The following is a 25191-nucleotide window of genomic DNA, read 5'->3' on the forward strand; positions in this document are numbered from 1 at the left end:
TACAGGTACTGCGCAGCAGTGTTAATGAGTCAACGACTCTGCAGCAACTGACGAAGGTAATGCTTAAACATTCCAACAACGAGTGACACAACACAATGGTTTCACAACTTTCACTGGGTGACTGAAATTTCAACCAGCACTCACCACTACAGAAATGGAGATTATATCACCTTTAGACTAGAAATACTGAAAATATAGTGTACATTTCTCACTGGGTTACACTTCTCCAGTGCCTAATGTACATTATTTGCAGAAATTGAAGCGTGGGGAATGTGCCCCTTCACATTTCTAGGGAGCTTCCCCATCTACTACTGGGAAGGTTCGGGGATTCGCAAAAGTAGTAAAAAGTCACCTTTTGTAGAAGTACTAGTAGGGGTGCAGACATCACAAGAGTCTAGAGACCATTGACAGAATCTAATTGTAAGCCTTCAGTTTCCTTTCCTTTCCCTGTCAAGTTTCCTTTTCACTTTGTACAATCTGGGCTCTCATGTACTGGGGTGGCCTTGCATGCATTCACTTTAAAGATGGAGTATTTCGACCACCCAATTGACCTAAATGAAAATGGCGGCCTCAGAGAGGAGTAAGACACACCCTGACAGCTTAGGCAACAAGATTGAACTCCTGTGGCTGAATTAAATATTCTCACTACCTGGTTTGCTTATGTTGAGCATTTGTAGCATCATAGGACATATAAGGCAATACAAGTTTTCATCTTCCAGTCCACATTTACTGTTGGCTTCATTGGAGGCCCAGGCATGGGGCGGTTAACTCCCACTGTCTTCCTCATGTTTATACATGGAGCAAGGGTTCATTAGGCAACACAGAGCTGGAGGAGAAGTTTTCTGCAAAGTTTGTCACCTTTTTCCAGCATGCTCCCTTAGGAAAGCTAAAGCACTGCCCTAGATTTTCACGCTTTAATGCAGTGCTGTTATTGGTGTTGATGGGCGGTATTGATCAGGTGCAAAGGAGAGTAGTGAATCGAATTTGAAGATAATAGAAGTTTTAATTTGTCAGCCATTTTCTCAGGCATACATGTTAGCCATTTATGCAGTAGTCCAAGAATCACAAAATGTTTCTTTTAGAAAAGCTGGAGCCTTAGGCTAACCAGAAGGGGTATTAAGACCTGGGAGCAAAGCCAAGGGCTTAAGAGTTGCTATCGCTGGAATATACTGGACATGAGTAAAAAGGGGCCAAAACTATAAAGTCCAAAAAAATGAATACATGCTTTTTTACTCATGGGAATGGCAGCCATTGTGCCATTGGGCCATATAAGGTGCTGTTTGAGATTGGCCATGAGGTGTTGGTATGGTTTGGAAAAGGTTAAATCGTCAAAAATAGTAAAGATGGAGCTGTGATCCTAGGTAAAGGTATGACACTCTCCATATTCTACAACATAAAGAGCCTAATTAAGAATCTGGCAGCCCTCGGACCACCATGGGACGCAAACGCCACCAGGGAACCGCAGTTCCCTGGCGGTGGCGCCGTGGTCCCGAGGCCGCAATATTCTTGGTGGACCACCTGGGTCCCACCAAGCATATTACAAGTTACGAGTTTCCACCGCTATGAAAACCATGCAGAGAGGTTACAACATGGGCCCTACAGGGCCCCCTGATGCCTCACACCATGTGGATGCACACAACATGTGTCCCCCTGTGTGCATGCACACCAGTTCCTGAAAACTGTTTTTGGCGTTCCCATTGCAGTGCCTACTTTTAAAAGCACTGCTGCGGGAACGCCAAAAAAAGCCTGCCAGACAGGAGAATCCTCCTAATCTTGGGGGTGGCCTGACCACAGCTTTGCTGCAGCGGGAGCACATCTGTTGCATACTGCCCACTCCCACTACACTAAAAGTCATAATCAGGCCCAAAGTTTTGTACACTTCAGGCAAACACACTAGCCTGTAGCTGTTGAACTATCTTCCCCAAAATGAATGGGAGACCATGTTCCACGATTACCTACATATTTCAGTGATCATATCTGCAGAAACAAAGCGATCACAGCAGTTGGGAGAAAAAATGCACTATCACTTGAATCACTGATTCTCACAATAGGCCTATCCTGCATTATTTAATTCATAGTAAAAGCAGGTCAGTCACATCCAATATTCAAACACCTACAATGTGATTTATAATGGTGAACAATCAGCACATACAGGCAGGTTACTTAAGGCATAACCTTTGTTAAGAGCAAAGCAAATGCAGATAGCAAAACAATACAACAAACGAACATTGCAAGCAAAAAAGTGAACAAATCAAATGCGTAGTCTCTGCTAAAAGACAGCTGTGCCATCATATTTACTGTAATAGAAGGTGTGCACACAAATCACACACTTACGACCAGTATAAAAGTACAGGCGCCAGCATCAATGCCCATTCCATACCCATTGTCTCCCGGTAAATAAAAAAAAAACCATGCTATATAGTGGATTTTCAGTAAACCAAAAACAGGACTAATACACATCAATTTAAAAATTACACTTAAAGGATAATCACACCAAGAACATCCATCCGTGATTTATCTTGAAATGATGCATACTCACGAAAAAGATAAAGGGAACTTAGTCACTCATCTCTGAATCTAGGAGGAAGAAAACTAGAAATGCACAGTTTCTCAGTGAAATTCGACAAGACCCAACTTTCACACTGCACATACTTAAAACATGCTCTTCGTCAATTATATTGAAGCAGGGTCTGGCCAAGAGCCCAAAGGACTTGACAGGGTATACCCAAGGACCAGGAAAGACGCTACAAACCCTGCAGAAGGAGCCTTCACACCTCTATCCGTACTACATATTGATGGTACTATTATAGCCTAAGTAGTACCTTGTAGAGTGTGTCCAGTTCTCCACTAAGTAGAGTAGCATGGCAAAGAAGACAAACACTGTGAAAACCTCAAGCCCATACACATGTAGCTTCGCCTGGCACGCCAACTGATGCAATACCCCAAGAGGAGATAGAAAGCACACCGGGAAAGTAGAAGGACAACACTCCTGGTCTTGGTCTTCACCAGTCAGAATACATATAGAAATCCTAACCAAACATGGACTCCGGCAGTGAGATCCTTCTAAGGCGTCATCTTCACAAATCTTTATGGATCAGCAGTTTCCCTTCTAAAAAAAAAAGCTGTAGTCTGTTGTGGGGCACTGATGAGACAGAAAGGAATAATTGTCTGTATGTATGCCAATATTCTATATATTTAGACATTATTGCCTGCACGTGCAGGCACTACCAACTGTTAATACCCCTCCCTCAAGCTCTTGGCCCAGACTGCAGCCTCTGAGTGTTTTTTGATTTTCTACATCTCTTTGGCAGATTTTGATTCCCTTTCACCAAAATAAGGAGTTATGTTATCTTATGATTATTTGTAAAGCACGCGTCTCACCCTTGACTGTATACTGGCTCACGTGTAAATCTGAAGAAGCAAATATTAAAAGCTACTGAGGAGCAGTAGCCTTAAATATTTTACCTTATTTGATTAATTGTGTTATTGTCTTTGCATTCTTCCATTGCAGAATCCTTCACTGTTTAGTGTCCGTTTGTTTCCAGTTAACTATTTTACGAGACTTAGAAAAATTAGCAGGCTGGCACCGCATCTCCATCATCTACCTTCTCAGCGGGATCACCGGGAATCTCACCAGTTCTATATTCCTGCCCTACAGAGCGGAGGTAAATATCTATTGAACTCCATATATCATGGGACATTTCCTTACGAAGTTAAAAGCAATGTCAGCAATGAAAAATATGTTGTCAATTAAATAGTTGTTTTCACCGGTGACTCGTCTTTTTTTACTGAAGAAAAGGTTTGGAACTTAAAAATCTCAGGTAACAGCATCTTAGTAGGGAAAATAAGGGACAGAAAAATATAAGTATAGTGTTAAGGGTTAAAGTTAGAGTTTGAATAAAAAATAAGGGAAAATGTAGTTATAGTAATAGGGCAGGGGCGGTGAGTGACATTTGAAAGTGGTGGGGCGTCAAGTCATTTGCACACAGCACCGTAGCGAGCGCAGCGAGCGAGCCTGAATCCCAAAAAGGGGGTTTGGGGGGATAACCCCCCCCCAAGAAAATTTTGAGAAAAAAGAAGAAAAATCAAGCATTTTCAAGCAAATTTGAGAAAGCAGGAAGGTTAATAAAGCAATTGTGAAAGTGCAATTATTACATTAATAGATGGCATAACATAGGTAGCTGCTTATTCAGTATAACCACAGAGCTTCATACATTCCTTCCTATTATGCTCAGGTGCTGAATTCAGACTATAAGACTTTAAATAAATACCAGCTTGAAATACCATGTTTTAACAGTGTGGCTCACGCTCGCACAATGCACAGCTTGAGGCAATTAAATAAAGGCATGTCAGTCGGAATGATTTAGATTATCAGCTTTCACAAAGTGCTAAAACAAATGCTGTCCTGAACAGTGCTGTCCTGCCGTCCTTAGCAGTGACCACCACATATAGTGCCCAGTAACCACCTAATGTGCGCAGTTTTAAATGTGATCATTTATTGCCCACTTAGTAAAAATAGGCAAGTGGATAAAAACAAAGTTTAATTTGATTTACAGCTCCTGTAAGCAAAACAACTCTGAATGACACACCTATAATGAGTGCCCCAGTTGTATTCTTCGCCTTCTCTTATACAAATAATATTAGTTGTTAGGACGAGAAAAGTTAACGTTAAAAGAATTGCTCTTCCTGTATTGTCAAAGGAAGCCAACCTCAAACTGCATCCGGACTGCATTTATCATGCCTTTTCCTTGTACAATTCAAAAACGGCATAATATTGCATGTCTTTTTGCCAGAAATACACATGGACATGCCTAAAGCTGAATCGAACAGTGGAATTAACAGTGAAGGCTCCTGTATTTAATAATCAGACTTGTTTTTAAAGTGTGGATTCCATCCGGTTCCTGTTCAATAGTGGCAGGTCATGTTTTACATCTAGTTAGAGTGCATCCTTTCGAAGGTGATATTACCAGATTAAAAGTGATGTTTGGAACAGCACATCAGACAGGGCAGCAGTTGGATAGTACACATTGCCACTGTTAAGATCCTTGTACCTCTAGTAGCAAAGGTTTGAATCAGTGGGTTATTGGACACACCTTTATGTGATGTGTTTTTGGTTGACTCGCTGCACCTCTGAGAAGTGTGCAATGACTGCTTGGGCATTAGTATTCCTCCTGCTTCACACCTCATACCACCAATGATTCAGTCCATATGGCACATTATTTGGTACTTATCTCAATGAAAGCCCTGGTTCACTGAATTAAACACCATTCTTACACTTAAGAGACAAACCATTTCTGGGTCTCCAAAGTAGAGGCGTTAAGGCAATTTGTAACCCTGGTGAAATCCAGGATAACAATTTCAACTGCATCTGTTATGTTTCTGTATACACATTTTTATGTGTAATTGTATATAAATGTAGCTAATAGTTAGAAATGCTAGATAACTCCAAAACCCTCTATTGTACACTGGTAATTAGCTCCATGATGTACCTGAAATGAACAGGAATGCTGCTCAGAACCTTCCAGAACTTGTTAAAACCCATGTATGATGGCAGAGCATGATGGCAGAGAATTTGGATAAGCTAAACCTTCGGTAAACAATCAACTTCCAATGAGGAGAGGGACTCTCGTAGTTGTGTTTGGAAAAGTCGAAAAAACACTCCAATGACACTGGAGGAGCTTCCACGAATCAAAAATCACGATCTGGTGCGTCCTTATGGAACACCAAACCCTAATAATACTTTAAAGTACATAAAATAGAAAAGGAATTTCCCATGATCACCTGCACAAGCACCCACACCAGCTAGCCAGGATATTTTAACCTGTATAATTATTTTTACAAAAATACAACCTGTTTGCACGAGGTACTAAGAAGTAGCTGTTTTAATGGAAAAATGTGCAATTGATCACACAAAGCAGAGAAAGGGGGAAACCAAGTAGGCTACCTTCATTTTGGGAAAGATCTTACTTCATTTTCTGAAATAATGTTCTGCTTTGCTCTGCTCTGTTGACAAAGCTGATTCAGAAAAGGGGGTGGTGATGAACAGAGTGTCTGAATTAAGCAGACCACTCTTACTCAGTCCAAAGATCAGGGCTTGATGGTATACACCCGTTACAACGCATCTTTTACTCCGCACTACCATTACAACGCGACTTTTACTCCGCATACCATTACAACACATTGCGCTGGGGGGCACTCTAGGATAGGGAATAAGTATAATTTACTATCCAACACCTTCCCTAGGGTCCACGGGGACTGGAGTTAGAATAGTAAATTATACTTACCACTATCCAGCACCTCAAAGCGCTATGCGTTGTAATGGTATGCGTTGTAAAAGTCGCGTTGTAACGGTATGCGGAGTAAAAGTATGCGGAGTAACGTCATACATCCGGGCTTGATCCATCACCGTTATTTATCTCACTGCACCATCCCAGCTCAGAACCTGGCTATATGCAAATCAGTCCGTCCCTGGCCCAGTGCATCATGGGAACAGGGCAGACTAAACTACCAAGCCAATTCTTCACCAGAAAGGAGACAAGCTACCGGGGACCGGTTTCTGGCATTTCAGCCGTCTTCGGCCCGGCTTGCTTGAATCCTGATGGTGCAGTGAGAAAATACAACCTGTTTGCACGAGGTACTAAGAAGTAGCTGTTTTAATGGAAAAATGTGCAATTGATCACACAAAGCAGAGAAAGGGGGGGAACCACGTAGGCTACCTTCATTTTGGGAAAGATCTTACTTCATTTTCTGAAATAATGTTCTGCTTTGCTCTGTTGACAAAGCAGCAGGAGTAGGTTGCCGAACTGCATGCAGTAATCACCGATATTGTAATTACCTTGAGTACATTATGTTTGCTGTAGGCAAAAGCCCTAAAACATTTAATAATCCGATATACTGTATTCAAACTTCCAGGTATATTTCTACAAAATAAACCAATTCGTTGTTTTCAGTGATATCGGGGTTCTGAGAACTTAATTTAAACGAAATGTAAACACTACATACTACTTAGAACGCTTTTACTTAAACCGTCTACTTTGAAAGGATGATCTGCTGCAACTTGAACCTGTGACCTGCAAGTATACAGGTATAGGCCCACTCGCTCCTGAAGTCACTGACCTGATTTCATTATTTGTGGACAAAGTATATTAATAAGTGATTATCAATGTCATTGCCATAGTAGATGCCTTAAGTGGTTTGCCTATCATAGTCCTGTCGACTTGGGGCCATTTCATGGTAACTTCTAGAACTAGAGATGCGTCAGGCACTGACAATCACTCTTAGAGCACAGCTGGCATAGATAAGTGTACATCAGGGGAAGTTGGTTCTGAGGCACTGTTAGCCGGAGGGGCTCGAATAGCGCCCACTGCTGTCCCCACATGAGCGAGATATCACACATTTGTGCTCCAAGTGCACCTCTGGAAGTGCAAATATTGTGCATATGTTTTTGGGAGGAGCAAGAGATCCACACAAAAAATTCACAAGGTCAATCGACCTATTTAGGCTTGAATAACGTTGTATAATGTTTGCCAAACAGTAAAGGAGAACAGTTTCAATTCCTTAACGTGCACACTGCCTACTCACATTTGTTTGAAATGCCTAGACAGCAAAGGATACACTGTGAACACATTAACACTGCGCTGTGCGGGTCCTGCCTAAGAAATTCAGCACTTCAATGGAAATAGTTTGGCAACTAAATTTAAACTTATTGGGGGCATACTCTGGGATATTCAACTCGGGAAAGTTAGTCATTTAATTAACCCAAGCAAACATCTATTGGACACGGCAATATCACACTGCAAACCACCAAGTAATCTGCAACATGAAAAAATACACCCATCATCAATATGTATGGCAGTGAAATAAAACTGGCCAATAAAATAAGTACATTCGGGCAGAGTGTAATTACAACAACAATATTACGTGTAAGAGCTCATATTAAAATGCCTCGCTTATTTTTAGCTTTGGTGTTTACCCAAATAAGTAGATGTGCTCAAACCATATAGAAATTATGTTCTCACAAAACTTTGGTTGAACACCCTTTTTTAGAGCTTTCCCACACAATGTGCAAGCTGCAGTTTCCATTTTCGGTATCAGCGTTTTGCAGTCAGACAAAAACAAATGTACCACATCATGTCAAAGTATATACATGTTTTACCAAGTGAAGGAATATAGGCAGATGCATGGGTATCTACATTATTGCTATGGTTACCGTATTACAGATAACAGGCATCGTCAGTGTAATGCCCTCTAATTTAATTCTTCCTCAAGAAATCAAATGTCTGTTTGCACAGTATGGATGCGTATCCGAAGAGTTGAAAGTACATACTCCAAGGCTGTGGGGTGGGTGGGGGTTTTTGTACTTCAAAAACACAAGACCTCTCCCCCCAGCGAGCCCCCTCATGCGTACATACCATGCGCCTTTCTCAAGCAGGGTGCCGGCAGGAGGCAGACAACATTTCTTTTTGGTGATTACTCCATCAGTCGCTCAATCCCTATTCTAATCACACAGCCGGAAGCCCCTCACAAACACAGAGCTGCCTGTGTTAATGCTGGGCAGCTCTGGAGGCAGGCACACAATAACAGGCGCCAAACATATCAATTCCTCCCTGCCTCCGGTCCCCTATCCCAGCATCCCTGTCACTGCCGGACTCAACATTACTTGCAACCAAAACTCCAGTAAGCACAATCAGCACTGCACCTCCTTACCTATATTACACAACAGGGTCGCACTGGCCTGTAGGACAATCTGGCAGTACATGAAGGGCCGGTGTGACAAGTCAGCGTATAGGTAATTTATTTTTGGGATTGTTCGTGGACCTATTTTACGGTGTGGTAGGTCGGTTTTTACAGTTGATTTCTCTGATATTACCACAAACGTTGGCTACAGCAAGCACAGATGGATAGTCTCCGACACCTTGCAAAACACCTATACTTAATGTCTTTACAAAGTTAAACCAGTCCTGATTTGCAAATGTGGGCCACTTGTTTAGCTATCTGATGGGGGCGGGGGGGGGGGGCATATTTAATTTGGTGTCCGGGCCTATTTTTTGTCCCAATTGGACACTGCTACAGAGGTGTGTATAATTACCAACCCACGCCAAACACATGGCCACTTGTTTTTCCCCTCTGTTGGGCCCTATTTTTGCCCTCTTTGCCCCCTCCTTTGTGCCCAGTTTTTGCTCCCTGTGCCACTGTTTTCCCCCTCCTTTGTGCCCTGCTTTTGCTTTCTTTGGCACTCGTTTTTCCCCTCTGTTGTGCCCCGTTTTTGCCCTCTGTGACACTGTTTTTTCCCCTCTGTGTGCCCCGTTTTTGCTTTCTCGGGGAGCAAAAACGGGGTTACAAAAGCGTCCATAGTTAACAAATCACAGTTAATCTGCACATATTATTTGCAGCAAAAGACACAGCAACTAGCAGTGCAACTACTAGCCTATTTTACAACATAATCTATGGTTTTAAACAATAACGAAGAACGGCAGTTACATTATTGAACAAAACTCTGCCGAATATGATCAAATATTCTTTAATAATAAGCGATGACGGCAGGCAACTGAACAAAGCTACACAACAAAAATTGTAGAGAACGCACTCTTGAAGTTAATTCAATTTAACTATCTACACAGAGCACAACTCACCCCATGAAAAATAATCAAGATGTACCAGACCTCGGGCCCCGGGGCCTCCTGTTCTAATGCTGCCTCAAAAAGGAGTCTTTCCAATATATTCTCTGCTAATGTCCAATAATAGCAGAATGTTGGGGAAAGGTCAAGAGGTACTTTCCGAAGGAATGGACAGAAAGGAGTTGATAGATCCTGAAGCGTCCTTACTGGACTTAATACCACGCCCAAGAAATAAGAGTCTGCAATTAGTGCGAAGAGCATCCGAATGGAGCACTAATGAGCGCGCAGAGAGGGCCTCAAAGATTGCACCACATATTTTAAACACTGAACATAGCGTCACTGCTACTGCAATGCAAGAGCCTCTGAACCAAGCACTTCACATCTCAACTAGCGCACACATCTCAAGCAGTACAGACCCAGATGTTCTCTGCTGGGAATCGAGTAAAGCAGAACATTCCAAGGGAAACGACTAAGAGGAATGTACGAGCCGAGGATGAAATAACTCCGGTCTGGGACGAACTACTATTATACTACTCACGCGCCCTGAAAAACACGAGGCTATGGAAGAAAAGACAGACAGCCCTGGCTCGCACTGACGTCACTGAGGCAAGCATGCACTTGTTGTCCCCGAAATGGATGCATCGCACTACAACATACCAAACACGGCATCATGTTATTGTTGGTCTCCACTAATACCCTCAGACACTGCACGCGCCATATTGTTCTGGTTCTGTACATGATTGAAATGCAGTGACAGGGTGTGCATGTACTTTGCATCACTCGTGCCCCCCTCCCCTCCCTACTCCCAACCCTCCATTACAATGTTTAAAGCTTCCTTATCCTGACTTACCTGAAGGGCATCTCCCACGGCTGCAATTAGCTGCCAAGGTTTCATTGTCGGCTGCAAAGTGCCTCCTGTTCCCCCGCCGGAAGGACCGTAGACGAGAAGTAGAGAAGTCAAGTGAGGGGAAACCGAGACCCGGGCCCACGTGCTGGCAATGTAAATGACCGGACGGCATCCAATAATGGTCGTTGCGTGATGGCAGCCAATCCTGGCGCTGCTTGCTGCGCCAGGATTGGCTAGGATGGCACATGGACTGCTCGCCCTGGGCAGCCTTTAGAACCCGGCCCGGCTGAAGCCTCACCCCCGGCCCCTTCTCTATGCCTAAGGGCATCAGCGCATGCGCTGGCAAGTCTGAGCCCGGCAGTATCATGCGTACAGTGCTGGCCTGCTGCAGACTGTCACTCAAGCAGCTGCAGTAGGCCAGCAGCCCCGCCCCCCCCCCACCCCCACGCCCCCTGCGCACTCCGGCAGGCATTGACAAAATGATCCGTGTCTCTCTCACTCCCGTGCTGCGTTTTACTGAATTTGAGCAGCTATATTTATTAAGCTTAGCAGTGCCACGGTGCGTCCAGGGCTTAGTGGGGCTACGCCCCTATGCCCCAATGGATGCACCGCTGCTGTAATAGGGTGAAGAAAAAGGAGACATGCATAAGGTTAGGGTGGGTGACAGGTATTGCTTGAGGCAGGGTTGCCAACATAAGAAAAAAAGTGTCAAATCTAGGCAAGTTTTCAGAATAACCACTGTTTATTGAAATTGAAATCGAAATTGAGTGGTATTTATATAGCGCATGGCTACCCGGAGGCCTCCCAGCGCTTAAGATAGACAGATTTACAAAAAGGGGGTGGTGATGAACAGAGTGTCTGAGTTAAACAGACCACTCTTACCCAGTCCAAAGATCAGGGCTTGATCCATCACCGTTATTTATCTCACTGCCCCATCCCAGCTCAGAACCTGGCTATATGCAAATCAGTCTGTCCCTGGCCCAGTGCATCATGGGAACAGGGCAGACTAAACTACCAAGCCAATTCTTCACCAGAAAGGAGACAAGCTACCGGGGACCGGTTTCTGGCATTTCAGCCTTCTTCGGCCCGGCTTGCTTGAATCCTGATGGAGCAGTGAGAAAGGGACTCATGTCTGAGTATACCCTGCCACACCTATAGTGGCCAAAAACGATTTACAAAAAGGGGGTGGTGATGAACAGAGTGTCTGAGTTAAACAGACCACTCTTACCCAGTCCAAAGATCAGGGCTTGATCCATCACCGTTATTTATCTCACTGCCCCATCCCAGCTCAGAACCTGGCTATATGCAAATCAGTCTGTCCCTGGCCCAGTGCATCATGGGAACAGGGCAGACTAAACTACCAAGCCAATTCTTCACCAGAAAGGAGACAAGCTACCGGGGACCGGTTTCTGGCATTTCAGCCTTCTTCGGCCCGGCTTGCTTGAATCCTGATGGAGCAGTGAGAAAGGGACTCATGTCTGAGTATACCCTGCCACACCTATAGTGGCCAAAAACGATTTACAAAAAGGGGGTGGTGATGAACAGAGTGTCTGAGTTAAACAGACCACTCTTACCCAGTCCAAAGATCAGGGCTTGATCCATCACCGTTATTTATCTCACTGCCCCATCCCAGCTCAGAACCTGGCTATATGCAAATCAGTCTGTCCCTGGCCCAGTGCATCATGGGAACAGGGCAGACTAAACTACCAAGCCAATTCTTCACCAGAAAGGAGACAAGCTACCGGGGACCGGTTTCTGGCATTTCAGCCTTCTTCGGCCCGGCTTGCTTGAATCCTGATGGAGCAGTGAGAAAGGGACTCATGTCTGAGTATACCCTGCCACACCTATAGTGGCCAAAAACGATTTACAAAAAGGGGGTGGTGATGAACAGAGTGTCTGAGTTAAACAGACCACTCTTACCCAGTCCAAAGATCAGGGCTTGATCCATCACCGTTATTTATCTCACTGCCCCATCCCAGCTCAGAACCTGGCTATATGCAAATCAGTCTGTCCCTGGCCCAGTGCATCATGGGAACAGGGCAGACTAAACTACCAAGCCAATTCTTCACCAGAAAGGAGACAAGCTACCGGGGACCGGTTTCTGGCATTTCAGCCTTCTTCGGCCCGGCTTGCTTGAATCCTGATGGAGCAGTGAGAAAGGGACTCATGTCTGAGTATACCCTGCCACACCTATAGTGGCCAAAAACGATTTACAAAAAGGGGGTGGTGATGAACAGAGTGTCTGAGTTAAACAGACCACTCTTACCCAGTCCAAAGATCAGGGCTTGATCCATCACCGTTATTTATCTCACTGCCCCATCCCAGCTCAGAACCTGGCTATATGCAAATCAGTCTGTCCCTGGCCCAGTGCATCATGGGAACAGGGCAGACTAAACTACCAAGCCAATTCTTCACCAGAAAGGAGACAAGCTACCGGGGACCGGTTTCTGGCATTTCAGCCTTCTTCGGCCCGGCTTGCTTGAATCCTGATGGAGCAGTGAGAAAGGGACTCATGTCTGAGTATACCCTGCCACACCTATAGTGGCCAAAAACGATTTACAAAAAGGGGGTGGTGATGAACAGAGTGTCTGAGTTAAACAGACCACTCTTACCCAGTCCAAAGATCAGGGCTTGATCCATCACCGTTATTTATCTCACTGCCCCATCCCAGCTCAGAACCTGGCTATATGCAAATCAGTCTGTCCCTGGCCCAGTGCATCATGGGAACAGGGCAGACTAAACTACCAAGCCAATTCTTCACCAGAAAGGAGACAAGCTACCGGGGACCGGTTTCTGGCATTTCAGCCTTCTTCGGCCCGGCTTGCTTGAATCCTGATGGAGCAGTGAGAAAGGGACTCATGTCTGAGTATACCCTGCCACACCTATAGTGGCCAAAAACGATTTACAAAAAGGGGGTGGTGATGAACAGAGTGTCTGAGTTAAACAGACCACTCTTACCCAGTCCAAAGATCAGGGCTTGATCCATCACCGTTATTTATCTCACTGCCCCATCCCAGCTCAGAACCTGGCTATATGCAAATCAGTCTGTCCCTGGCCCAGTGCATCATGGGAACAGGGCAGACTAAACTACCAAGCCAATTCTTCACCAGAAAGGAGACAAGCTACCGGGGACCGGTTTCTGGCATTTCAGCCTTCTTCGGCCCGGCTTGCTTGAATCCTGATGGAGCAGTGAGAAAGGGACTCATGTCTGAGTATACCCTGCCACACCTATAGTGGCCAAAAACGATTTACAAAAAGGGGGTGGTGATGAACAGAGTGTCTGAGTTAAACAGACCACTCTTACCCAGTCCAAAGATCAGGGCTTGATCCATCACCGTTATTTATCTCACTGCCCCATCCCAGCTCAGAACCTGGCTATATGCAAATCAGTCTGTCCCTGGCCCAGTGCATCATGGGAACAGGGCAGACTAAACTACAAAGCCAATTCTTCACCAGAAAGGAGACAAGCTACCGGGGACCGGTTTCTGGCATTTCAGCCTTCTTCGGCCCGGCTTGCTTGAATCCTGATGGAGCAGTGAGAAAGGGACTCATGTCTGAGTATACCCTGCCACACCTATAGTGGCCAAAAACGATTTACAAAAAGGGGGTGGTGATGAACAGAGTGTCTGAGTTAAACAGACCACTCTTACCCAGTCCAAAGATCAGGGCTTGATCCATCACCGTTATTTATCTCACTGCCCCATCCCAGCTCAGAACCTGGCTATATGCAAATCAGTCTGTCCCTGGCCCAGTGCATCATGGGAACAGGGCAGACTAAACTACCAAGCCAATTCTTCACCAGAAAGGAGACAAGCTACCGGGGACCGGTTTCTGGCATTTCAGCCTTCTTCGGCCCGGCTTGCTTGAATCCTGATGGAGCAGTGAGAAAGGGACTCATGTCTGAGTATACCCTGCCACACCTATAGTGGCCAAAAACGATTTACAAAAAGGGGGTGGTGATGAACAGAGTGTCTGAGTTAAACAGACCACTCTTACCCAGTCCAAAGATCAGGGCTTGATCCATCACCGTTATTTATCTCACTGCCCCATCCCAGCTCAGAACCTGGCTATATGCAAATCAGTCTGTCCCTGGCCCAGTGCATCATGGGAACAGGGCAGACTAAACTACCAAGCCAATTCTTCACCAGAAAGGAGACAAGCTACCGGGGACCGGTTTCTGGCATTTCAGCCTTCTTCGGCCCGGCTTGCTTGAATCCTGATGGAGCAGTGAGAAAGGGACTCATGTCTGAGTATACCCTGCCACACCTATAGTGGCCAAAAACGATTTACAAAAAGGGGGTGGTGATGAACAGAGTGTCTGAGTTAAACAGACCACTCTTACCCAGTCCAAAGATCAGGGCTTGATCCATCACCGTTATTTATCTCACTGCCCCATCCCAGCTCAGAACCTGGCTATATGCAAATCAGTCTGTCCCTGGCCCAGTGCATCATGGGAACAGGGCAGACTAAACTACCAAGCCAATTCTTCACCAGAAAGGAGACAAGCTACCGGGGACCGGTTTCTGGCATTTCAGCCTTCTTCGGCCCGGCTTGCTTGAATCCTGATGGAGCAGTGAGAAAGGGACTCATGTCTGAGTATACCCTGCCACACCTATAGTGGCCAAAAACGATTTACAAAAAGGGGGTGGTGATGAACAGAGTGTCTGAGTTAAACAGACCACTCTTACCCAGTCCAAAGATCAGGGCTTGATCCATCACCGTTATTTATCTCACTGCCCCATCCCAGCTCAGAACCTGGCTATATGCAAATCAGTCTGTCCCTGGCCCAGTGCATCATGGGAACAGGGCAGACTAAACTACCAAGCCAATTCTTCACCAGAAAGGAGACAAGCTACCGGGGACCGGTTTCTGGCATTTCAGCCTTCTTCGGCCAGGTTCTGAAACTGGGATGGTGCAGTGAGCTAAAAAACGGTGTTGGAACTAGCCCTGATCTTTTGACTGGGTGAGAGCTTTCTGCTTAATTCAGAGACTCTGTCCCTCACCACCCCTTGTTGTAAATATTTTTGTCCACCCTAAGCGTGGAAGGGTATTCTCAGATGTGAGACCCTTGCTCATTGCACCATCAGGATTCAAGCAAACCGGGCCGAAGACGGCTGTAATGCCAGAAACCGGTCCCCGGGAGCTTGTTTCCTTCCCAGTGTAAGAATTGGCTTTTGTAGTTTGGTTTGCCCTGTTCCCATCATGCACTGGGACAGGAACAGGCTAATTTGCATACAGCCAGGTTCTGAAACTGGGATGGTGCAGTGAGCTAAAAAACGGTGTTGGAACTAGCCCTGATCTTTTGACTGGGTGAGAGCTTTCTGCTTAATTCAGAGACTCTGTCCCTCACCACCCCTTGTTGTAAATAAGATAGACAGAGGCAGATGATCAGAACACGTTAAGGGAACAGTAGTGTCAAGGGATCTGCGAAAGGAGAAACGGTTGGGTTCGGCACGAAGATAGGGCGGGAGGGAGTTCCAGAGTTTGGCGGTGTGCAGAGAAAATTGACGACCACCCCTTCTGGGTTTTTTTTACTTTGGGAATGGATGCCAGATTAAGGGATTTGGATAGGAGGTCTTGGTTGGGCTGGTAGTGCTGGATGACGTTTCTAAGGATGGGGGACCAAGGTTGTGGAATGACTTATGGGCAATGCAAAGTGATTTAAATTTGATTCTTTCCTCAACGGGAAGCCAGTGGAGGGATTTCAGCGCTGGTCTTGCGGATTGCATCTTAGGTATATCAAGCAGTAATCTCGCAGCCCGATTGTGGACGGTCTGAAGCCTCGAGATAGTGGTGGTAGGAGTACCCAGATAGAGCGCGTTGTGTAGTCCAATCTGGACAAGACAAGAGCCTGTACCATGGTCTTTCTTGCCCTGAATGGCAGGAGTGGAAGAATTTTGCGAGTAATTTGGAGGAGACCATAGCAGGTGGCGGCCGTCTTCCGCGCCTGGGATGTAAAGGATAAGTCCTGATCCAGCCAAACACCCAAACTCTTGACTTGGGTTTTGGGCCAGACCCAGGATAGCAGGCAGATTTCTCTCATGTCAAGTGGAGAACGATTTCCAAAGACCATAATTTCAATTTTGTCCCCATTTAATTTCAGGAAGGAGTCCCTCATCCAGGAGGGTATTTCTTGAAGACAGGAATTAAGGCTGGAAGGGTTACTGTCCTTATTGTTGAATCCAATCACCAGCTGGGTGTCGTCAGCGTATGTGATAATATGGACTCCGAAGGGGAGAACTGTTTCGGCAAGGGTATGGGTATATATATTAAAAAGGGTAGGGCTTAGGGAAGAGCCCTGGGGTACTCCACATTGGAGAGGGTTTTTTTGGAGGATACTTCGTTGTGGAACACTTGAAATGATCTTTTATCTAGAAACGACTGGAGCCAGGCCAAAGCGGTGCCGGAGATACCTATGTTACTCAACCTTTGGATTAAAATGTGGTGATTGATGGTATTGAACGCCGCTCTAAGATCAAGAAGGAGGACTACAGCTGTACCACCTGAGTCAATTATTTTTTGGGTTTCCTCTACTACCGAGATCAAGGCAGTTTCTGTTCCCTAACGCGGGCGGAAACCCGTCTGAGTGTGGTGGAGAAGATTGTGGGTCTCTATGAAAGAAGACAGAATCGTGTTGACATATTTTTCCGTATTTTACTTATCCCAGGCAGAAGAGAAATGGGCCGGTAGTTTCCTAACACAGATGGGTCCAGGGTGGGTTTTTTCAGCAAGGCCTTCACCATGGCTTCCTTCCAGGCAGGGGGGACCATTCCTGATGCGAGTGAAGTGTTGACTAGATCTAGAATAACCAGAAGAACTTCTTCTGCTACCTGTGTAAGCCTATGTAAGGGTGCAGGATCTTTGGGGGAGCCACTTTTAACTTTGAGGAACAGTTTTTCTAGTTCTGGCATATCTACAGGCGGAAAAAAATCAAGGCTAGGCTGCCCGTTACCAGGGTAAGTGAGTGGGGAGTCTTTATCTACCGAGGGAAAGGAAGAGAAAATAGTGTTGATTTTGGTGACGAAGAATTCGACAAGGTTGTCACACTGGGAACCTGAAGTGTCGGAACAGGCAGGATTAGGGGGAAGCTTTGAGAGGGTTTTTACAACCTTAAAGATCTCTTGCGTTGAGTTGGCCGCTGCTAGGATTTTTCCCTCGTAATAGCTGGCCTGTGCGGTTCTAATATTGGCTTTGTAGAGGTTGATGTTTTTCCTATATTTCTCTTTTGAATCTGGGGAAAAGTTTTTTCTCCACGCTCTCTCAGTTTTCAGTTTTTTTGCAATTCTGTTTTAAGACTCGGAGAGAATCCGTATACCACAGTTTTTTTGGGAATAAGGGAATCCAGGAAACTTGTAATCCAGTGGTTAAAATTATGGTTGGCTGTCACTATATCTGACGAGGGTGCCGGCTTGGAGGCTTTCAAAGTAATAGCCCATTGTTCTGATGACAGATTGGACCAAGGCCTGGCTTTTACGGGAATGGGGGCTATTTTCCTAATTTTTCCTTGTGGGGACCATGTGAATGGAATAATAAAGTGATCAGACCAGGGAACTGGTATAGGGTTTTCCCCAACCAAAGTATCCAGGTTCGAAAAAATAGCGTCCAAAGAGTGGTCCTTTATATGAGTGGGTTTAGAGACTTTATGCGACAATTGAAGACCGCAAGATCCTTAATTAGTTCTGCCGCCGATGTGTGTAAGGGGTCGTCAAAGTAGAGATTAAAGTCCCCAAGTATAGAGAAGTTGGCAGATGAGCTGGCTAGGTTAGCACAACAGTTACATTTTGATTCACTGTATGTGCATTTATTTCATGTGGATATCTTCAAAATCGTTCTTTGATTCCGCTCTTTTGGGACAACCATGGAATAAGGAATAGGTGTAGTTGAAAAACAAAATCTACCTGGTAAAACCTTAAAACAAGCATTTGCAATGCAGTAGGTCTTGCATTTATGTGCGTAAACACTGCTTGCAGGCTTTGTAAACACATAAATAAAAGGCATTAATATTTACAATCCCAAAAGCACAAACTCTCGCAAATACGAGACCAATTGCATTGCAAATGTTTTTTTGTTTTGTTTTGCTGGCAGTACTTTCATTTGTTACAGTTTAAATCTTTGTGTAGTTAATGAGCGGCTTGGCGCGCTGTTGAAAGAATAAAAAATGATAATGATTAAACAGGTAATTTATGCGAGATTCGCTAATGTGTGGCATGGCGTGCTGTTGGAAAATAGAAAAAGAATGATTTATAAGTAAATTTAAGCAAGATTCGTAAATGCATAAAATACCGAATTTTTTAAGAACAAGCAAAACAGCAGTGGTGGGGTCCTGAGAGCAGTGTGGGAGCCAAGAAAACTGCATGCGCCCGCTTACCTCCTCCCATAGGAAGGAGCCGCCGTTGTCTCTACTCCTTGTCCCGCGTTGTAAAAAAAGCGAGCTGTGTGGAAAGAAAGGTGAGTGCCGCCTTTGTGAAACTTAAAGTGCACTGAAAATAAACACAAGAAGTGGCCACCATTGCTTGAGCAGCGGCGCCATTGCTGAAGTGCAAGTGCGGAGCCAGTTGGAAAAAACATGATTAATTAAAATCCAAGGGAGCCTGCTGTGAGGGAAAAAAGCATCAGCCGCTATTGTTTGTATTATGCCTGTGTTAGGAGTGGCGTGCGGTGCTAAATGATTAAAAGGTTAATTCCCAAACAAGCCTACTGTGAGGAAAAAAAGCTGTGGCTGCCAGTGTTTATATTGCGCCCATACTATTTGTGGCGTGCTGTGTTTTACAAAAGCGGGAGCCTGCGGTGAAAAAAAAGTGGCGTCCGCCATTGTTTGTATTGCACCGTACTTTTCTGTAACATTAAGCACAGTGCCCCAGTAATGAGGAGCAGCGGAGCTGAAAGTTTAAAAGCGGTCCCCGGGCAATGAAGAGCAGAGTTGAAAAGCTGTTTTCCGGGTGATGAGGAGCAGAGAGTTGAAAATTGCTCCCCTGCAGGAAAGCACCTACTGTGTGCAATACTAGAATGTCATTTAAAAAAAATATTGCTCACAGACTGTAAATAAAACACACCGAGTAACAACAAGTAAAAGGGCCAGTCCTTATGGGAGGTTTTCTAAGGAGAAAAGGAGGTACTAAGGAGGGACAACTAAGCCTATTCACGAATATATAGCAACCATTTAGAAAGGACAGCAACAGGAGTCAATTGAAAAGATGTGCGGAACATGGGCGGAGTTTCAAGTCCATACCTGAATACATCATGTCTTGAAGAGACAGCTCAAGCGCGGCCTAGGCGAGACCTAAAAGGAACAGGATAAGGGATTATGGGAGGTGCTCGGGTCTTCCATCAAATAGAAAAAAACATGTTACATCACATATTCAAAGATAACTAAACAAGATGATGGCTTTGAAAAAAGAATAGAAAAGGGAAAAGTGGATGTGAAAATGTAAAACCGAGCAATCGTTATGACCTGGTACCTGTGTAAATTTCACAATTTGAGAATTGTTTACTAAGCTTTCATGGTGTATCTTTGAAATGAAATGTGCTAGTAAGCTCTCAAACTTTATGGTAAAGTCGATGTTTTGATCTTGCAAAAGTGCTCAACAAAAAAAATGTAGCTCGTTTTACTGCAGATGTTTTTATATGAGACTTGTGGATGCAGGCTGAAAGACCAAGTGTATTCCTTTTTTATGTTTGTTGTTAAATGAATGATAATGATGAACTGCTTAAATGTGCCATCTGTTTAGTTTATTAATCTGTTGTCCCTTGGTAGGTTGGCCCAGCAGGATCTCAGTTTGGAATTCTGGCGTGTCTCTTTGTGGAACTCTTTCAGAGTTGGCAGATTCTGGCAAGTCCTTGGCGTGCATTCTTCAAACTGCTGGCAGTTGTACTTTTCCTGTTTGCATTTGGCCTTCTTCCGTGGATCGACAACTTTGCACACATTTCAGGCTTCATCAGTGGATTTTTTTTATCTTTTGCCTTCTTACCATATATTAGTTTTGGCAGATTTGACCTGTATCGGAAACGCTGCCAGATTATCATATTCCTGCTTATATTTTTTGGACTGTTCTCAGGATTAGTGGTTTTGTTCTATTTTTACCCGATCAAGTGTGAATGGTGCGAGTACCTCACTTGTATTCCATTTACCGATAAATTTTGTGAGAAATATGATCTTGATGCTCAGCTTCATTAAAGAAATGGACCTGCTTTTCTATGCTGGAAAGTGAAATTTTTATGATATTATAAATCCCTGAACAGTTTTTAATTATCTGAAAGTTTGATCATCAACTCTGACATTTAATTAAAATGCAATATTTAGCACTTGACAAAGCCATTTGTGCCTTGTCAGAAGACACCTGACTTTTCTGAATACAGAACAATTGTGCCTTACTGTAGTTCACTTTATTGAACCATTTTGTGTTGCCATATTTTTGTAATACTAATTTCAGTACTCTGTAACCAGTTGTGTTTACTACTGCTATGGTGGTGATTAAATTTACGAAGTAGCGTTTTAGCTACCACTAACTGATGCAAAACAAAAAAGGAAAGTGTACGACTGTTTGTCTTATTTATTTTTACCCAAGGAATATTTCTTTTGTGATTCCTTAAACTGTTCTGGAAACAGTAGAATTACCAGTCTTGGCCATTTTTGATCTAAGTATTTTTTTGGGGGTCAGCAGTTACAAAAATATACCATTCCTAACTTAGCTCTGTCATCCTTCTTTGCCTGGTCAAAAGTGAACAATGTGTACTTTGCTACTGTCAGTGCTGGTTCTACGATCAGCTGAAGGAATGAAAATTGAGCACCGACAGCTACCACAACAAATTCTATTGCATACAGGTTTCTTTTTAAACAATAATTATTTCATCCTATAATGTCTTGTAAAGGAAGAACTTGCAATATGGTTGTTTAATATTCTGTAAATTTCCAGAAACAATAAGGTTCCAGGTTATTAAAGAAATAACATTTTTACAAGTGTGTCCCCTTTGTTTTAAAATATTTGTGATACTATTGATAACCACACCTGTGAAATGTTTCTGCCAGAATTTGGAAAGCTTTATCGCAAAAGGAAGGCGTACTTGAAAACGAAGTGATGGCCAGCCTAATTAATTTTCTTTAGTGATATACTTCTGGAAATTATAAGCAGTAGACTGAAAACGTCAAGTAACACCTTCATGCCTATTTGTTTTCAGGTTGTTTGATAGACGCTATTTAGCTGATCACATAAATGACATCTCAAAGTATACAAGGACAAGCTTCAAAGTGCTTCCTTCACTCGACTTTGCATTGATAATTAATTGATCACAAGACCAATCTGCATGTTAAATATGTACATACTCATCAGCATAACCACAGGTCTGTTCAAATGTTAGAATGTGATCTGAAGTACCTAATGCTGTTGATTATACATACAAAAGTAGCCATGACATATTGTGACTAAGACTCTTAAACTAGAACAGACATAGAGTCAGTGTATATGATGCTGCAGTTTACATTTTGATAAATATGCTGTGAAAAGATGTATGTTTTTCCCAAAAATGTTTGCCAATTACAAAACTTTTACTGAAGCTGAGGATTCTGAAATTAAAAACACACATTCATGTTTTTTTGGGTCTGTCAGTAGCGGAGGCCTTTTGGTTTTACTAAACTGATATGTATAATATACCTATTCATAAGAGCTTTCAGCCAGCCCTCTTCATCCATTGGTCTGTGATTGTGTCATTTAAAATGTTTGTCCACCCAGTAGAGCATGGACCGAAGAGCCGGGCCACTGCAGCCGTTAGCCAACTAACTTTTCTGTGAGTGATGTTATTCTGCTCTTTCACCAGAGCATATGTTCACACATAGAGGTTGCCTATGGTGCTAGGGTCTGCTATAGCAATGTGTGCTTTTTTTGACCAAAAAATATTTTTGCTTTTAGCCATCATTTTTTTCCACATTGACAAGGAGCTAGCAGCTTCACAACTATAACATTTTCAAAACCATGGCAAAACAAAGCACTGAAAAAGCCAAGAGGCTGTCAGCCAGTGCCAAACCTATTAACTTTATTAGTGTTTGTTTAATTAGGCTGTGCATATGTAAACATAATGTTTTATGCACAACGGTACTAGCCATGTTTTGTTCTCAGATTTATTGTATCAAAAGACAAAGATAAATCCAAGGTCACATGCCTTTGTTATTTCATCTCTAGATTGTTTTTGCCTGTTAGTGAAGCTCAGCTGCTAGTGAGCAGAAATGTAAGCTTATTCTATGTGTTCAACACAGCTTTGCAATCTTCCAATCATTGTATGCATGAAGTCTGAAGAATGTGTCTGTTTGACACCAAAGGCAAATACATTTGCCTTTGGTGTCACACTGTTACCTGGAACAAGCTTTTCACTAGCTGCTATGCCCAAAGGTGGGTGTAGGAAATGGTGCAGTTGGTAAACAGGAATAGAGCTTGCCTCTTTCACACAGTCAATGTAAACATGCTAAGTTATTGTACAGTTGTGGAAAATAAACTCACGAAATGGGTAGTTGTGTGGAAGTAAAATGTGACACAGCATGTAATCTGACATTAAACTCTTAGTGATTATGTAATGATTACGCCAGACAAGGTAGGAGTAAGAACACGTACTTTATGACTGTTTATCTCCACAGCTTCCAAGCACTGACCCTCCTGGGATTCAAATAACAGCATTCCATTGTCATGACAATGACATCATAGCATTACAGACACTGGAGATCAAACTTAAAGGGAAACTACTTCAACATCTCCTCTCTTTCCATTATTACAACAAGAAAAAAGAAACAGGAGAAGAAAAAGGAATGTACTAAAACAGAAGAGAATGTGAAAGGGAGATAAAGCCAAAACAATAAAGAGAGAAGAGAAGGCGTACTTGATAGCTATCAAAAGATAGAGAAGCAATAAAAGGAAAATAGACTAGGTCTAGAAAATCAGAAACAGGCTAACGATTTAAGCGATTTGGTGGGACACTTGTCCTTCCACTCCTCCGTGGAGGGACATATTTCAAAAAAGATCTCCCAACCTGGGAAGGCTGGAAGGACTTCAGAGTACATTTATTAACAGTGTTTTCTGAATCCAGACCCAGGTGCATCACCACCTTCCTAGAAATGTAATAGATTCTTGACAGGTTCCACCAATTTTTGCCATTGACCCTAACAGCAAAGCGCAAAGTAGCATCTACATAAACGGGAGGACCAAATTTTGACAGACCCTTGGGAACATTGAGAGGAGACTTGATCCTCACCCAATCCCCCACTGAAACAGGTGACTTAAAATCACTCCCCTCTAGGGCAACAGGTTGTAAACGAGAACCATGACCTCTTTGTGTAGGAACAGCAGGTAATGACATAGGGTCACTTTTGTCTTGTGTCTCCCGACATCTTAACCGCAAACCCCACTTTTTCATCCAAGCAGGACACATGTGAGAGGAAGCTTGTCTACCTCTAAGTAGAGCAAATGGACTGGAACATGTGACAGCACTTGGTGTGGTTCGATGTACCCACAACATACTTTGGACCGCTTCCTTGATGTCATCTTTGGATGAAACAACCCACTGAACACATTCAACAAGAATACGGTTCACACGTTCAATAAAACCGTTGGCTTTTGGGTGATATAAGGCCACACGCCGGAGGGTGATGCCGCATTGGAATAGGAACTCAGACATTTCTTTGGAGGTAAACTGTACCCCATTGTCAGAAGGAACTTGATGACTTCATGAGAGTTAGGGTCTGTCATAAAATGGACCTCCCACCACTTGCTGAAAAAGTCGGCAACAACCAGCACAAACTTATATTTATTGGGCAGCACATTAAAAGGTCCCACAAAATCAGTGGCCAACTTTAACCAAGGACCATTCGGTACCTCCACCTGCTGTATTGGAGGTGAGACAATTTTTATAACCTTATAGCTAGAACAACAAGTTATACAACCCTCCACAACATCATTGTTTTAGCGGTCCAGGGAAGGCCACCAATAAACAGAACAAATCCTTTTTTTGTGTTCGTCTGACCGAGATAACCTTCGTGACCAAAATCAATGATGCAACTTCTGAGCAATTCAGGAGGGACAAACTTATCCCCACGCATTATCATCTCTCCCCCCTCCAAGGCAAGTTCATCAGCGACTTTGTCAAAGGGATGTAAGTCACTGTCTAAGTGCTTCTCCTTTGGCCAACCAGACACAATGAATTGTTTCACCTTTTTAAGTACAAGATCATATTCCATCCCAGAAAACCAGTCATGTTCCGTGAAAGACCCCACACCACAAGCATCAACTGCAGCAATCAGACGCTCCTCATCTGCATCACCATCACTATCATGTTTGTTTAGAGGAAGAGGAGACCTTAACAGGTAATCAGCTTGTGTGTTGCGCCCGCCAGGGATATATGTGACACTAAAGTTATACCGCAGCAACTTATAACTCAGCCTGGCAATTCTGGGAGTATGGACAATCCGACCCTCAAGTATAGGAATGAGTGGCTTGTGATCTGTAAGAAGTGTAAACGTCTTTCCCCACAAATAAAACTTAAAACGTTCAGCAGCCCAGCAACACGCCAGCAATTCTCGTTCAGTAACCAAGTAGTTCTTGTCACTCGGGCGTAACGGTCTGGAGGCGAACCCTACTGTTTTCTCTTTCCTTTCCTTGACTTGTGAAATCATTCCCCCTAGACCATCTAGACTAGCATTCACAGAAACTGTACATGGGAAGAGGGGGTCAAAAGGGGTGAGAATGTTAC

The 25191-nt window shown here is 43.8% G+C and overlaps 1 protein-coding gene across 4 annotated transcripts in view; it reads left to right on the top strand.

Moving 5' to 3' along the window:
* The window catches only part of RHBDF1 (rhomboid 5 homolog 1), a 448564-nt gene extending 427146 nt beyond the window's left edge, over positions 1–21418 (top strand). For all 4 annotated transcript variants that reach the window (XM_086941148.1, XM_086941149.1, XM_086941151.1 and 1 more), the window contains 2 exons: positions 3512–3665; positions 20219–21418. In XM_086941148.1, coding sequence (XP_086797274.1) covers positions 3512–3665; positions 20219–20638 — 574 coding nt within the window. In that variant the 3' untranslated portion in view covers positions 20639–21418. The remainder of the gene's footprint in view (positions 1–3511; positions 3666–20218) is intronic.
* The last annotated feature ends 3773 nt before the right edge of the window (positions 21419–25191 follow it).

Source organism: Lissotriton vulgaris, chromosome 10, assembly GCF_964263255.1.
Source record: "Lissotriton vulgaris chromosome 10, aLisVul1.2, whole genome shotgun sequence".
Taxonomy (NCBI): Eukaryota; Metazoa; Chordata; class Amphibia; order Caudata; family Salamandridae; genus Lissotriton; species Lissotriton vulgaris.